The sequence below is a fragment of the Chaetura pelagica genome, unplaced genomic scaffold, assembly GCF_000747805.2.
Source record: "Chaetura pelagica isolate M959 unplaced genomic scaffold, ChaPel_1.0 scaffold17, whole genome shotgun sequence".
NCBI classification, from domain to species: Eukaryota; Metazoa; Chordata; class Aves; order Apodiformes; family Apodidae; genus Chaetura; species Chaetura pelagica.
Genome location: NW_009970726.1, coordinates 11,740,523 through 11,755,757, shown reverse-complemented (window position 1 = coordinate 11,755,757; position 15,235 = coordinate 11,740,523). Strand labels below are relative to the sequence as shown.

At 38.1% G+C, this 15,235-nt stretch overlaps 1 protein-coding gene across 1 annotated transcript in view; it reads left to right on the top strand.

Annotated features, from left to right (window-relative positions):
- Positions 1 to 13,957, top strand: part of NOM1 (nucleolar protein with MIF4G domain 1) — a 33,938-nt gene extending 19,981 nt beyond the window's left edge. The window contains exons 2-12 of the mRNA XM_010007051.1: positions 46 to 301; positions 1,019 to 1,143; positions 2,026 to 2,221; positions 4,229 to 4,552; positions 5,076 to 5,186; positions 6,710 to 6,877; positions 7,478 to 7,599; positions 11,349 to 11,481; positions 11,839 to 11,970; positions 12,672 to 12,781; positions 13,780 to 13,957. Coding sequence (XP_010005353.1) covers positions 46 to 301; positions 1,019 to 1,143; positions 2,026 to 2,221; positions 4,229 to 4,552; positions 5,076 to 5,186; positions 6,710 to 6,877; positions 7,478 to 7,599; positions 11,349 to 11,481; positions 11,839 to 11,970; positions 12,672 to 12,781; positions 13,780 to 13,957 — 1,855 coding nt within the window. The remainder of the gene's footprint in view (positions 1 to 45; positions 302 to 1,018; positions 1,144 to 2,025; positions 2,222 to 4,228; positions 4,553 to 5,075; positions 5,187 to 6,709; positions 6,878 to 7,477; positions 7,600 to 11,348; positions 11,482 to 11,838; positions 11,971 to 12,671; positions 12,782 to 13,779) is intronic.
- Positions 13,958 to 15,235: the final 1,278 nt, after the last annotated feature.

Below are 15,235 nucleotides of genomic sequence, written 5' to 3'. Positions count from 1 at the left end.
GGGCTACGTGCTGGGCGCCCTGGGCTCCCGGGCCGGGCTGAGCAGGCTGTGCGAGAGCAGCGACGAGGAGGAGCCGCCCGCACCGCGGGAGGGCCGGGCCGAGCCGGGGCGGGCCGGGGAGGAGGAGGACGGGGAAGAGGCCTCAGACCCCTCCGAGGGGAGTGATGTGGAAGGAGAGTGGGAGAGCGAGAGCTCGACCCCCGAGGACGGCAGGGAGCCCGAGGGCAGCGAGCCCGCGGCCGAGGAGCGGCGGGAAGAAGAGGTAGGATGTTCACCTCGGATTAACGCCAACCTTGTCAAGGTACACGCCCCAGCCGGAGCGTTGAGCGGAGTTTGCACCGCCTGTGTAAAGCGCGGGTGTGTCAGGCCACGCAGGACGTTGTCGTGGCTCTAAAGCTCGGAGGACTGAGCAAGTGTTGCCTGCAGAGTCCTGGGGAAAGCTCAGGCGTGAAGGAGGAGAGTTTCCCCAGCTCAGGGTGGCCTTGTTTCTATGTACGAGATCAGCAGATAAAAGGAAATACCCCATCTTTAAGAGTTCGAGAACATGGTATAAAACTTTTGCTAAGAGCAAGGAGAGCTTGTGTTAAAGTTAGCAACCTTTTGCAAACTCAAGTGTTAATTCGGGTTGGTCCCACAAGTTCTGCTTGCTTTTAGGTCTTGCACCACAGGTGGAGGAGAGGAAGGCAAAGGGGTCATTTAGCCCACATGTCACTAACTTAGACTGTTAGTACATCTGTAGCTGATAAAAGCAAAACCTAAGATGTCAGGTTTTAATAACAACAGCTTGAAGAAAATTTCATGTAAAGGGAAGAGGGGTTTTGCTGTCATCAGGTTGGTCCAGAAGAGTAACTTGTTGCATGCTTCTTTATGAAGTTGTTTCTTTGACATGAGTTATTAGTAAAATACACACTTAACTAAAAGCTTGGTATATTAATCTTAAATAGAAATTTATATTTGTGTTTGAATATTTAATATAATAGTCTCATTTAATATCTTATTTTATTGCTTTCCTGGCAAGAGTCCTCCTCACAGTGCTACAAAGTATATTCCCCCTCAAGTAAGGAAAGCTCAGGAGACACTAGATGACAAGAAAAGAGAAGAATTGGGAAGACTGAAGAAAATGGTGAATGGTCTCATTAATAGGTAATGTAATAAGGGAAGTCATTTATCTTTCTGCTTTGATGTGACTGCTCATCATTCAAAGAAAAGTGGCAAGGATGTGACTTTTCTCTTCACAAACTGATTTTAAGTTGGCAATCATGTCTGCTATCTTTAATAATAATTATCTTTGTTGATATAAATTCTTCAAAGTTGGTCATTACAGAAGTTGAAAAATCTAGCAAATAATTTAAGACTGGGCTGAATTCCACACAGCAGTTAACTGCAAGTACTAGGTATAATTCACAAGTGTCAATTGGAGTATGCCTATTAAAAAAACTCATAGTGTGAATTGTAATTCCCCCCTAAAAAAGCACGACTTAGTTTTTGTTAATTAAATAACATTTCAAATGTGTTCTAATTGTAAAGTATTTTGAAAAGAGGTAATCCATTGGGATTTTCTTTTATTTGTGTTATCTATAAAAAGTAGACTACAGTATGCAGTCTGGTCAGTGATTTAGGTTTTGTTATACCTTACATGTTAAAAAACTATGAAGTATTTTTATACTTATTTTTTCCAAAGACTGTGATGTGCCATAGATACAGCTGGTAAGAACTAAGTCTGTTTACAGACATTAAGCACATTGACAGTGTTTTGTAAATACTGCTGCTAATCTGGTTTTCCATGTAAATATTAAAAAAAAACAGACCACAACAAACCACATCCCATTATTAAACATGTTGTAATTTTCATAGTTTAGTGAACACAGCAAAATACAAAAGGTCCCTTCCAGTCAGCTTTTTGATCTTTCCCCTTAAGCCATGCTAGTTTCTCTAAAAATAATAGGTTGTTTGTTGGGTAAATTAAAAATTGTGGAGCTGTGTAAGGAGAAGAAAAAGTGAGTGTTGTGTTTTGTTTCTCAATAGGCTGAGTGAACCGAATTTGCCCTCCATTAGTGGACAGATGGAAGAGCTCTACATGTCCAACAGCAGAAAGGACATGAATGAAACCCTGACAGAGACTCTCCTGAATGCCTGTGTCACTGCAGTGGCCATGCCTGCAAGACTGGTGATGGAGCATGTCCTTCTGGTCAGCATTCTTCATCATAACGTAGGAATTGAGGTAATTCTTGTGGCTGAGAATAATTTTGTCTACTAATAAGTATTGTAGAGTGATTTCCTTGATACTTCGTTTGAATTGCCTTTTAATTTTTTATTGTGTGCCACTGAAAAGCATCTCTGTATTAATTTCTTCAGTGTTTGTAACTTATTTGTTAGATGTCCACAGGTGAAAGGGACCAAGTCTGTTGCTTTATGTATAATTTTTTTTGTCCATGAGTTGCCACTGGTCAAGTTACAAAAACATCACTCTTTCATCAAGCATCCATAAAACTAATTTTTTTAAGCTTCAGGTTTTCTCCTCTTTAATTACACTAATCCATTTCTTTTCTCTTGGGTATTTGAGGTTATTGTGCTTGAACAGTATGCATCCAGATAAGGAAAGTATTACAGTTACAGAAATCCTTTTACATCAGAAATATTTTTTAAGTCAAATAATGCAAATCATCAGTGTAATTAACTAAGTTTATCAATGACTCCACAATATCAAAAACTTCAAAAAGGATTTTTTTTTTGAGGTTTTTCTTTTGTGGTTTTAAATCTGATGAATGATGAGATAAAATACCTCTTGCTTACTGCTAAGAAGAAGCTGACACTACTGATGCCCAAGGGGAGATTTTAGCTAATTTTAGTGAAATGGCTCTAAGGAAACTGAAGTGTTTCAGCACCATGTTCCCAAAAAGTTACATTTTTTTTTTCCTGCATCTTAATGTAAAAGATGTACTGATGCAAGTCCTTCAATTCATCGGTGTGACCTTATGCTCTCTCAAACTGTATTAAATATCAGATGCTATTACAGCAGCTTTCTCCATGCAGCCTTGCCATTATACTTCTTTTCTTCCTCTTTGCTGCTTGAAAGGCAGTTCTGAGTGCAAATATTAATATTACAATGCTGTTTTAAGAGAGAAACACAGGCTTTTTAGAAGCTGGAACTTTTCACAATACCTGGTAATAGTTTTAGATACAGGTTTTAGATATAGGTACACTTAGAGGTATTGGAAATACATAGATGCGATACAGACTGTCTTCTCTACTACTGACTGTTACACAGCATCTTTGAATCTGAACATAGTATTTAAGTATACTATGAAACCCTATGATTTTTTCTGTAAAAATAGAGTATGTGTTATGCCAAAGTGTTTTAGCACAGCCACATTTAAGATCAGTGTGAACAATGCAGGAGTTGACATTCCAGTAACTGTGCATTTGTGCAATACGATCATTGGATAGTTAAAATCTATGCTGGTCAAGACTTGTAATGCAGGTCAGTACTGGGACTGAAGGTTTTCATAAGAACAATCAACAAATATTAGCATTGGAATAATGGGGAAGGGTCTTGTTTAGCAATAATGTGTTCAGTATCTATCTATATTTTGGTATGCTTTCTAATTCTAGTCTTTAGCATCAGTTCTTTCTTCACAAATACAGAGATTCCGGTATTTCTTTTCCTAACTGTACCAGTGACAAATGGTTAAGACTTATTCCCACTTCAGAATCAGCCTAACCTCATGCTCAGCAGCTGTGAAAACTTGGTATGTTGGGAGTTGTTTTACAATATTATTTTTTTACCCTCCTGTTAAGTATTTCGTTCTGGAATACAGAACTCTGATACATCTGATTTCTGACATGCAACTTTCACTGGATGAATTACTAGCAGTAGCAGCATGCCAGCCTGACAGCTAATCCTAGTATGTGTCTATGAAAATTATGTAAATAACTTCTGATGTATGTGTACTCTAAGTTCATAACACTTGCTTTTCTTGCAGAGACTTTAAAAGGCATATACGAGGTGTCAATAACATACGCTTCAAGGAAAGGTTGTGCCACTTAAATATCTGTGTATGTAAATGTAGCACATCAATATTGGTTGAGAGGAGCAATAATATTTCTTTAAAATAATTAGCGGCAGTGTCCCAGAAATGAGTATTTAACACATCTGTAAAATCTATTTAGGGTTAACTGCTGGATTTTTAAAAATTTTTTTTCTCCACCTTAATGGAACTGTTGCCAGGTTGGTGCTCACTTTTTGGAAGCTGTGGTGAAGAAATTTGATGAATTCTGTAGAAGTGATGATGAAGGGAAAGAATGTGAAAATCTGCTTGCCTTGATTGCTCACCTGTATAACTTCCACGTGGTTCATTCCCTGCTGATCTTTGATATTCTGAGAAAGCTTGTTGGCATTTTCACTGAAAAGGAGATCGAGCTGATTTTGTTTCTTCTGAAAAATGTGGGGTTTTCCTTAAGAAAAGATGATGCATTGGCCTTGAAGGAACTGATCACTGAAGCCCAGAGGAAGGCAAACTCAGCAGAGAAGAAATTCCAGGATCAGACTAGGGTACGTGTGTGTTTTAAACATTCTTCTGTACTAAATAGACTTTAAATAAGCACTTTGCTATGTGTATTAATTTACCAAGAAGTTTTCTGCTATACTCTATTTATATTCTAAGTTGCCATTAGTGTTCTGTTGCTGTGTTCTGTTATTTGCATTCTTCTTGTCTGTCTTTTTCCATTAGTTCTTAGGACACGGACACCAAAATGGTTGTAATGGGTGAGACTGGGACTGTTTTGTCTTATGCAATAAATAGTACTTCTCTTTCCTGATACTTTGTACACTTCAAAAAATGGTCACTGAGGCATCATGTTTATCAGATTAAGCTTTGAATTGAAGCTTGAACAAAAATTACCATAGTAGGAGTTAAAGTAAACATCCTTCTCTGTGTTTGTATTTGTGTAATCTAAATTGGGATATATATTGCCAGCTGAGCTGTTTTTTCTCACAGAATAATAATTTCAAAGTAGACTCTCCATTAAAAAAATGTAGACCACATAATCCATAACAATATTTCTTTTTCCAATAGGTTCGTTTTATGCTGGAGACTATGTTGGCACTAAGGAATAATGACATGCGTAAGATTCCTGGTTATGATCCTGAGCCAGTTGAAAAACTCCGCAAATTGCAAAGAACACTGGTGAGAACTTTCTTGACGCATGTAATAAAGCTGTTCTTAAACCAGAAGTAATTATTTGTATTGTGTGTTGGCCTGGTGGGCTATACTATTTCTGAATTCATTTCCAGTACCTGAAGGGGCTACAGGAAAGCTGGAGGGCAGCTTTTTACAGGGGCATGGAGTGATAGGATGAGGGGGAAAGGTTTCAAACTGAAAAGAGGGGAGGTTAGATTAGGTAAGAGGAAGAAATTCATTCCTGTGAGAGTGGTGAGGCACTGGAACAGGTTGCCCATGGAGGTTGTGGATGCTCCTTCTCTGGAGGTGGTCAAGGCTAGGCTGGACAGGGATTTGAGCAACCTGATGTAGTGGTAGGTGTCCCTGCCCATGGCATAAGTGTTGGAACTAGATGATCTTTAAGGTCCCTTCCAATCCAAAAAAGAATATGAAATAGAGCAGTCTGTAATGCTCCTGGGCAAAAATCACTTTTCAGATCATTATGTATTATCTCCTGTGTCCAAGTCAAGTGAGCAGTCAAGCTGAACCATTTGAGAAGGGACATAATACTTAGTGAAAACCTTTGCTTCCAAGTCTGTACATGAAAAAGAGAATGTGGGATGTTTAATCATTATGCAGAAGAAATGAGTCATTATGACAGGTTCTTTTTTTCCATAGATTTTGAATGCAGGTGCTTGCCTCTAAGTTCTAGAGTACTTCTGGTGAAGTCTTAACACTTCTGAAAACCTGGATATATTTTCTGTCCTTTTTTTGGTGGAGAGAGGGCAGTTTGTCTAGAGCAGCAGAGTATAAAATAAACCCCAGCATGAAAGTACTTTTTTCTTTAGATTGAGAACTAATTCATTTTCACAGGACACAAAGCTGGTTTTAGAGTCCCTGTATCTCCAACCTAAAAATCACACTTGTCTGCAACACCTCTAGCATCTTAATTTTCAGAAATTTGTAACTGCAGGATATGCGTATCAGTGATAATAGGACAGGCAAAAATAAGCTGGTTAACCTAGTTCTGTAGAATTTCCTCTCTTGAATTTTTGCAGTACTTAGTGCACTTCTAGCCTCCATTTTTGAGAATTAGGTTTTTTTAAGAGTTGTTGTGTTTTTTTAATTTTCCAAAACATAAGGCAATTTGTCATGTCATTTTTATTTTATCACGTGTTCAAACAGAAAATCATCATCAGATTTTAAGATGCTGTAACAAATTTTTAAAGTCAGCATCAGGTCTGAATTCTGATCAAGTTTTATGATTGGAAGACTGCTACTTTTTAAATTATCTCTTTTTAAAAATCAAGCTTTTAATGTAGATTGAAACAGCTTCTTGTATTTGAGAAATAAGAGCATATTGGAAACATGTAAATTCTTTCCAGGTTGCTGACAGAAATGATAGTTGGGGGGAAATGTGAAGACTTTAATTAAGATTAAGTTGTTTGTTTTAAAGTAATTCTTAAAGTATTGGGGGTTTTTTGTGGTGGTGTTGTTTAAAGAAAATTCAAATAAAAGATTTTGGGGTTTTATGCATTTTGTTACTCCAGGTTCGCAGCAGTGGTTCTGGGAAAGACACTGAGCTCCGTGTCTCTCTGGAATCTCTTCTCAGTGCCGATCGGGTTGGTCGCTGGTGGATTGTAGGGTCATCCTGGAGTGGAGCACCAATGATCAATGATACACAGAAGAAGACTCAGGAAAAAGTGCATGTGGGAAAGGTAAATCTGAACAGTCCTAGTTGTAAGTCTACGTGCTTGTGGTCTTTTGAATGTTCTTCATTCAGACGAGTCGGTTCATTTCAAAGCCCACCTGAAAAGCCCAGCAATAACATCTGCTAGCTCTCTAAGCTTTCATCCCATCCCATCAGGGTCCATGGACTTATGGATGTCCGGTTCGGCCAGGTGGTCTCTAACCTGCTCAAATATTATGGTATAGCTTGTTTTTTTCTTACCCTGTGAAATTGCAAAAGTAACTTGTTATGTAAGTGGAAGAAGAGGCTTGACCTAAAGTGCATTTGCTAGTATGAATTCTGACCTGTAATGTCTGTCTGCAGGTGACATACAAGCTGATCCTAAAAGTAGTGTGGTGACTTGCATTCGAGAAGCAAGTCTTAAAAATTGGCACAATTAAAATACATTTCCCTAATTGAAAAAGCTCCTGGTGGTGCATATGTCTCTGGACAAAAGGTCAGGACCCTTGGATTAAGGCTTCGTAGTTTACTGGTGACCTTCATTAATGATCTTACTTGATGCTGCACAGAAATAGCTTTCTTAAAGCAAGCCCAAAGGAAATAGCATTTACTTTTTTTTTTTTTTCAGGTGAGTTCAAAGATATTGGAGCTTGCTCGGAAGCAGAGAATGAATACTGATATCAGGAGAAGTATTTTTTGTGTCTTGATGACAAGTGAAGACTTCCTGGATGCCTTTGAAAAACTTCTCAAGTACGTAGAGAGAACACAGAACTAAAATAGCATTAGCTGCATTGGAAAAATAACATTTCTGGTCTGGGCTTAAGAGCATTTAATTGATGATACCGTTAAAGATGGGCATAGCTAGGGATCCACATAGAGTAAAAGGGTAGGAGAGGAACCAAAATGCTGGTGTAAATATTAGTAGAGGGCAGGCAGAACCAACTGTCAGTCAGAGGAAAGCAGTGTTATTGTCACTCATGCCTGTAACTGATTTACAGCATCTTTTGAGTTGAGGAGCCTGTGCCTTCTCGCATCAAAGGTTTGCATCACAGTCTGGCAGATGGCAGGCTGTTGCAGGCTTGCTTCCTTACAGAGGCAGCCCAGAAGCCCCTTCAGAACATCTCTTGGTTTTGTTGCTGGATTTCTGTACTACTGCCACTTCCTTTCCACCTTGTTAAGACATCCTGCGTGTCTCTGTCCGTACTTGCTTGACCTGGTAGTGTTCTAGCACATCCACTTCCTTCTTGCAGAATGTATTAGCTTTGGATTTGCTCCAGGGCTGTATTTCATGTTAAGACTAGTTTCCTTACCATTTGGCAGACAGCTCTATGGAAGATGTGATCAGGGAAAAGCTCAAACTAAGCTATTCTATTGTGTCTATCAAAATATTAATTTTAAGTCTGCAGTAACTGAGAGGGGAGAGATCAGGTCTGAACTTTTCTGTTGCACCCTTGTAATTCAAGGTAATCATCTTACCAGGATGGCATGCAATTATTTAATTTGCTAACCAAACCAAAACAGACTTTGTAATAAAGTCAACTAATATTTGATTAAATGCCACTTCTGCAAAACACAGCTTGGATTTAAGACTGCAATGGAGTCATTCCAATATCTTAATATGGCCTGTTCAATTAAAAGAAATTAGCTGCTGCTGCTGCAGTTCTTGCCAAGACCTGGTAATTCAATTTGCAAATTGATCCTTGACTCTCATCCATGCTATTTAAACTAGTATACAAATCTGTATACATACAGGCTTGGTAGAAGGACTGACTACAGGCTACCTGGTGTGTGTTGGTACTGTTTTTATAAAGCAAACTCAGAGACAAAGTCTCACATCTGACAGAGTCCAATGGAAAGTACACAGAATTGTCAGTGAAGTGAATTAACTTCAATGTGAACATGTGTTCCACGGTGCGTGGGAATTTATGCTCATGTGTTTGATGTCAGTCTCATAAGCAGAAGTATGAGAAATATATAAAGAGGTATTTTAACTGCACTTGTTGATTTATCTGTCGCTAGGTCTCTGGCAGAGTTGAGGTGTGACTAAATGGTCATTTAAACCGTTTAAAATTCAGGCTTCTATAGTTTTGCTTGTCTTTTTCCTCCTTACAGCAAAATAATGTAAGTAGTTTAAAGCACTAACAGCCCTCTGAAGTGGCTCAGCTTGTGATTGCAGAAGTGTCAATGTGAAGGAAGGGCTGGGAACATAACTGGAGATAAAGCAAAGGGGGTGAGGCTTGATCCATTTCATCAGCTGAAGGGCCACACCTTCACAAAACACAGGTTGGCACAGGAGAGGAAATGAATGCTTTCTAAGTTTGAGGCAGTTTTTAAAGCTGTTTTGTAGAGGTGAAGCATGTGAGAAACTTTGCATCTCACAAACAAAAGAAACTTGTAGAAGTCCTAGATATCCTGTTGTAGTGGGATGTGTAATTCATGATAGCAAGTATGTAAAATAAATTGAACTGGCTTTTAAAAGGTGGATTTGAGTGTTCCTGTTTTTGATCTAAAGACAGTAATAGGTTTGGGCTTCAGCTGATGATACCTAACCTACTTAGAGGCAGGATTCTGCTTAGTGATAAATAACCTACTTCAGAGGCCAGTATCTTGTACACAGTGGGAATTTCTTCATGCGATCAAGGCATACACAACCATGGGAATACTGTAACTTGGGAATGATTTATTAGGTGAGGTAGTTGCATATTCTTTATCAAAGATTATCAGGCTTATGAGATCTGTAGGAGTTTATGGTGAAGCTTCACAGTGAAAGACAATCCTGATTCTTAAATTTTAGATGTTTAGTAATGCTAGGTCTGAAAAGATAACATACTACTAAGTTTGTGAAGAACTGAAGGTAAAAACAAAACTAAACATCAAACTGCTGATTTACGTGGTTAGAACTGTCTGGTAACGTGAATATTTCCTAAATAAGCAAGTTGTGATAGAAGTGATGATAAGTAAGGAAAAAGAGTGTCCCAAATTAGTAATTGCAGTGTAACTTCACAAGTCATCTGTTAAATCCGTTTTGGGTGGCTGGAAATGTGTAAATTTTTTAAAATCTGTTGCTTCATAGTAAAATCAGATCAAACTTGGCTGATTGGAGAGCAAGCAAATTGTATCACAGATACAGCACTTACAGTGCTGGTCTCTTTTAGAGAAGCAGACTTCTAAGTTCTCACTGCTCATTAGCAATCAGCCTAGAAATCATCCCAGATTTTCCTATTGTAGAACCTTAAATTCTGGGTTTTTTTGGCTGAAAGACAGTATTTTCTGTTAACCTGGTCTGTTTCTGTGATCAAAAGCAATGGCAGATGTCTGGAGGTGTTTACAAATGAGGCGTATTAGAACCAAGCAGTGAAAAACTGCAGATGGAACTTGCAGAGCAAGTTCCAATGGTGTCAAACTTGGTTAGAAAATACACTTGAGTTATACTAATGCCGTGTGAAACTTGAGCTTGAAGCAACTCAAAGAATTTTGTCTGACTTTTTTTGGGTCATAATATGAAGCATTTTTCATTTTAATTAGTTTTAATGCTGCCAAGCATTTGGCAGCCCTGGAAGCTAAATCATATTATTCACAGAGCAGGTGCATTGCGAGTTAGTTACCATTCCCTGCCAAAGTGTCTCAGCCCTCGTTTAGACTGGTCAGCTGCTCAGGCAGGAAGGCTGCTCAGTCCTTGGCCTTTATGCTGGGGTAACCAGCATTAAGAACTCATTGATAAATGTTTTCTTCAGGCTTTCTCTTTTTTTAAAGCCTTTTGAATCACAGGCTACACTGTCTTCAGCTACTATGAAACAACCATTACTTTCAAGTATTTTGTAGCATGGAGTTGGCCAAGAGATTAAATTATTCATATCACCAAATAAGTAGGAATAACATCTTAAAATATTTTATCCCTAGTAAGTACTGCAGAAGTGAAGGACACTGAAAACATTTCTCTAAACAGGCTTATACTGATCCAAAGGCTTTTGTTCCTCCCATGACCAAAGGTGCAAGAGTGAGACAACTGCCACAGGATCCTACAGTTCTTGTTTCACTCTTTGACCTTTGCAGTGGTACACCATGCAGTAGCACTTGCTGCAGTACTACTGCTGTGTTCACAGGGCAGAACACTCCATGATGACAGGGCCCTCTCCTCTGTTTTGATTCATGGGGAGCTACAGACATGGAGTGGGATACCTTTCCTTCCCCAGGGGATGATTACGCTTGTGTCATTCTGCTTCTGGCTGTTGAGATCTTGCTTTTGCAGCCACTCCTTTAACAGTCCTTTAACTGTAGCATTTCCACATTGCCAAACCAGGATACTTATTTAGCCCACAATCTTATGGATTTGAGTCTATTCAGTGTTTTAAAGGCTGGTAGGAACTTTCTAACAAGTAAAATTTAATGTGGTGTTTGGGATATTTATTTTTTTTTAAGTATTACTCTTGAATGTTAACTGTAGCTCTTAATTTGTGGTGGTAATTTGCTAAAAGATTTTTTCTCTTGCTAAATTTTAGGCTTGGACTGAAAGATCAGCAGGAGAGAGAAATTATTCATGTTGTCCTTCACTGCTGCTTACAGGAGAAGACCTATAATCCCTTCTATGCATTTTTGGCCAACAAGTTTTGTGAATGTGAAAGACGATTTCAGGTTAAGAAGAATCTGTTTCTATTTTGTTTTAGTGTGCTTAGGAAGACAGTTATTAAATACCTGAAAATGGTTGCATGCCTGCTATGGTCTTGATCCTGAGGAGGAATTCTCCTGGTGTAGCTATGCATTCACTAAGGCATACTCATGGCCAGATCTGAGTAGGAAATAAAGTAACTGCTGCAGGTTTGCTTTGCTCTGTTTTCTGAATTTTAAAAGAATTTAAGAGTCTGATCAAGCATCTGTTAATCAGCTCATTAGAGTTCATAAAGAGTAGAAAGTCAAAAGATTTTGTTGTGTTGTTATTCATGTAAGTAGTCACTTGATTTGTGGGTTTGTTTTTTTTCCTTTGACACCTAGGTGACATTTCAGTTTAGTATTTGGGACAAAATCAGAGACTTAGAAAACCTGTCAGCTGCTGCCGTCTCCAACTTGGTTTCACTGTTGGCTCACTTAATAAGGACAAAATCATTGCCACTTTCAGTTCTCAAGGTTGGTATGTTTTCAAAATAATTCTGTTTTCCTTGCATTTGCTAGTTGTATGAAAAATATTTTTTCTCTGTTACCTGTCTGGTACTTTAGCTGTTCATGATCATAAGCTAAGATAAAACTTGTTCCAAATTTACTGAATAAATCCCATTGATTGCAGTAATGGTATCATTTGAGGAAGAGGGAACCTGTGGTGACACAGACATACAGAAGGTCTACAGTTCTGTATCCAAAGCAGTTGTGAGATTATTTTCTTCAGAATACTCAGAGTAAGGCCCCTTTATTAACAGGCTTTGTCAGTAGACTTTGAGCTACGCTTTTTAGTTGATGTTGATTTTTATTAGACCTGGAAGAAATCGACTGAGCACTTGGGTTTCAGAACAGGGAGTCCATAGAATTTATAAGAAGAATAATTGAAATGTGTTAAACAGGTAATTATATAGATTGTCCTAGGTATTTCTGAAGTGTTTCTCTAATTGAGAAATTATATCCAGTATTCTGGTACCAGTAGACTATTCCTTAGAAACTTCTCTGCTTCCTTATTGATTGGCTTTTGGAGGCAGCACTCTCAGGTGATTCTTCTGTGCCAAACTTAAGATTCAGTGTATGTGGGAAGCCAGTTGATGTGCTAGAAAGCTTTTCTTTTGAGAATTCAGCTGTGTGAAACGCTTGATTTAATCTAATTCTCCCTCCCTCTCTCCTAGGTAATTGAATTCAGCGAACTAGATAAACCCAAAGTCCGTTTCTTGCGACAAGTATTGAGCACACTGTTAATCAAAACAGATGCTGAAGAACTTACTGACATTTTTGTGAGGTAAGTGATTAGAGAGATCTCCAGGGAACCCTTGGTGAGTAGTAATTAAGAAGTGTGCTTATTTTGTTTGGAATTATACAGTGCTTTTTTCTGAAGATCAGCCATTCATCTCTTGAGTAGTAAGCTCTCCTGGCTGAGTGGGGGGGAAGTGTATAATTTGTGCAGGAAGTATAGGCTCTGACCTAGATAAAACTGTGATAAGTTTTATACAAAATAAGGCTTTCAGATATTAAATGTTATCATTTTAGTCACAGAATTTTCAGGAGCAGAGCTCTGTAAGCACCTGCTTTCCTTATTGCTTTACCATCTGTGTGCAGTGGGATTCATTCTCCCAACAGTCTTTGCTAGAAGGTCTCATTAGTGTAAGAAGGAAAAATAAAGAAATACTAATGAGGAAAGATTTTTAGAGATTTTTTTAAATATTTTTTTTTATCAACATTGTCAGGAAAATCTTACTTTGGTAAGTGGGATAGAGTTTCCTGGAGAGGCTGGGAAATCTCCATCCTTGAAGATGCTCGAGACTTGAATGGATAAGATTTTGAGCAGTCTGCCCACACTTGGATGTTAGTCTGGCTTTAAACAGTAGGTCAGACAAGTTGCCAATATCCTTTCTGACTTAAATTATTCCATTATTTTGATGGATTAAACTTGCGATGTCACAAGGTTAGAAAAAATTAGATGATGTTTCAAACTGTTAGCACTGTAACACAAGGAAGCTCAAAAATGGAGTTTGCCTTGTTTGCTGCTGTAGTGTAAGTGTTTACATGAAATCTAAGACTCCAGTTTTATTATTGAGGATCAATTGTATATTGAATGTGTTTAGGCTGTTTAGCAAACCAATATTTGCTAGTGATTTGAAAGCCTCCTCAGGAAAGCTCCTTTTATAGGTTTTTGCTCCTTTTATAGATTTTTTTGCTATGTTTCATTATCTGAAGAAGATATTGAAACTTCTGAAACAGTGGAAGACTAAATACTGGTTTTGCTCTGTATCTTTACAGGCTATCAGACAACCCCAAACTGGGATTGCTACGGGAAGGCTTGAAACTCTTCCTTAACCACTTCTTGCTGAAAAATGCACAAGCCCAAAAAAGTGCTGAAGAAGTTAGCTTATTAAAAGAAAGAGTTGAACTAGCAACCAAGGCTTTGCAAGCAAAAGAATCCAAATTGAAGCTATAGTTCTATTTTTTCTAATAAAGCTTGTGGAAAAACTGAGTCTGCATGAAGCTGCAAAGCTTTATTAGTCTTTCAAGACCCAAATAATTGAGAATGAGGAGAACAGTGTTACTCTAAAGGATCCATTTTTTAATGTAAAGTTACTTTGCTCTTCACACAAGTTAAGAGGTTTAACTGAAGGTGGTGCAAGACCTTTCTGAAGAAAAGGAAAATGTTTTTGTCACGTACCTTTTTAGTACAGGTGGTCCATGTTGATGGTCAGTATCTGCAGATGTTGAATTTCTCTACTCTGATAGTCCCAGTCAGCCTCAGTGTTCTGCATTGCATATTCTAACCTTTCATATAAAATAATTCCAGGATCTCTCACTACCTTTTGATAGCTAGTCATTGTACTTGCCTGAAGAAAGAGGCCACTAGATGGCATACGTACTGGGGAGTCAGTTTTGTAATAAATCGACTTTTTCTTCAAGTGTTGAAGTTATCTGCTAATTCTGTGAATTGTTTACCTGACTAGGTCAGGAAGAGATCTTCAGTTGGATTCAAAACTGTAGTAAAAAGACTTGAAGATCTGACTTTACCCAATTCTGTTGGGTTTAGAGATCACAGCATAGTTTTATTGCTCTTTTAGCCAGGTTTTTGCAGCTTTAAAATTGGAATTGCCTAATCACTAAAAATAAGATTTTTCTAGGCTTAAAGAATAATATCAATATGAGTCTTTTAATAAGAGAATACCTTCTTAAGAATTTGCTAACATTTTCCATTAATATGTTTAAAAAAAAAAATTCATGTACATTTCTTTCTGTAACTCTGGGTGTTAATGGTTTGTTGCTTTTGTCACCTTACCACTACAGATTAAACTGCAATTTTTCTAAAGGTGTTGCTGTTTATATTAGCTTTACTCTAGCTGGCTTGCCAGGAAGGGAAGGACTTTAAATTGGGGCAGGGAGAAAAGTACTTTCTTGTCTGCATTGTGCACTGCATCTGCATAATTTACCTGTGCCAGAGCTGCCAGCCCTATTTCTGTAACCAGGCTTGTCCTCTGCTGTTCAATACTCCATTCACTAATTGCATTTGATATCAACTGATCTATTCTGCTGCTTTGTAGTTGTCCCTGTTGGGAAAATTTGCTCCCAGTAGGCATCCTCCAGAAAAATTTCTGTTTTGTAGCAAGAAAAGTAGACAAGAATTTTTAATTTTATTACAACTTTTTAATCAAAGAGCTGAATGTAGAATACTCTGCTTGCTCAGTTGTATGAGCAGGGTTTCTAGGGGGAGGAGTGC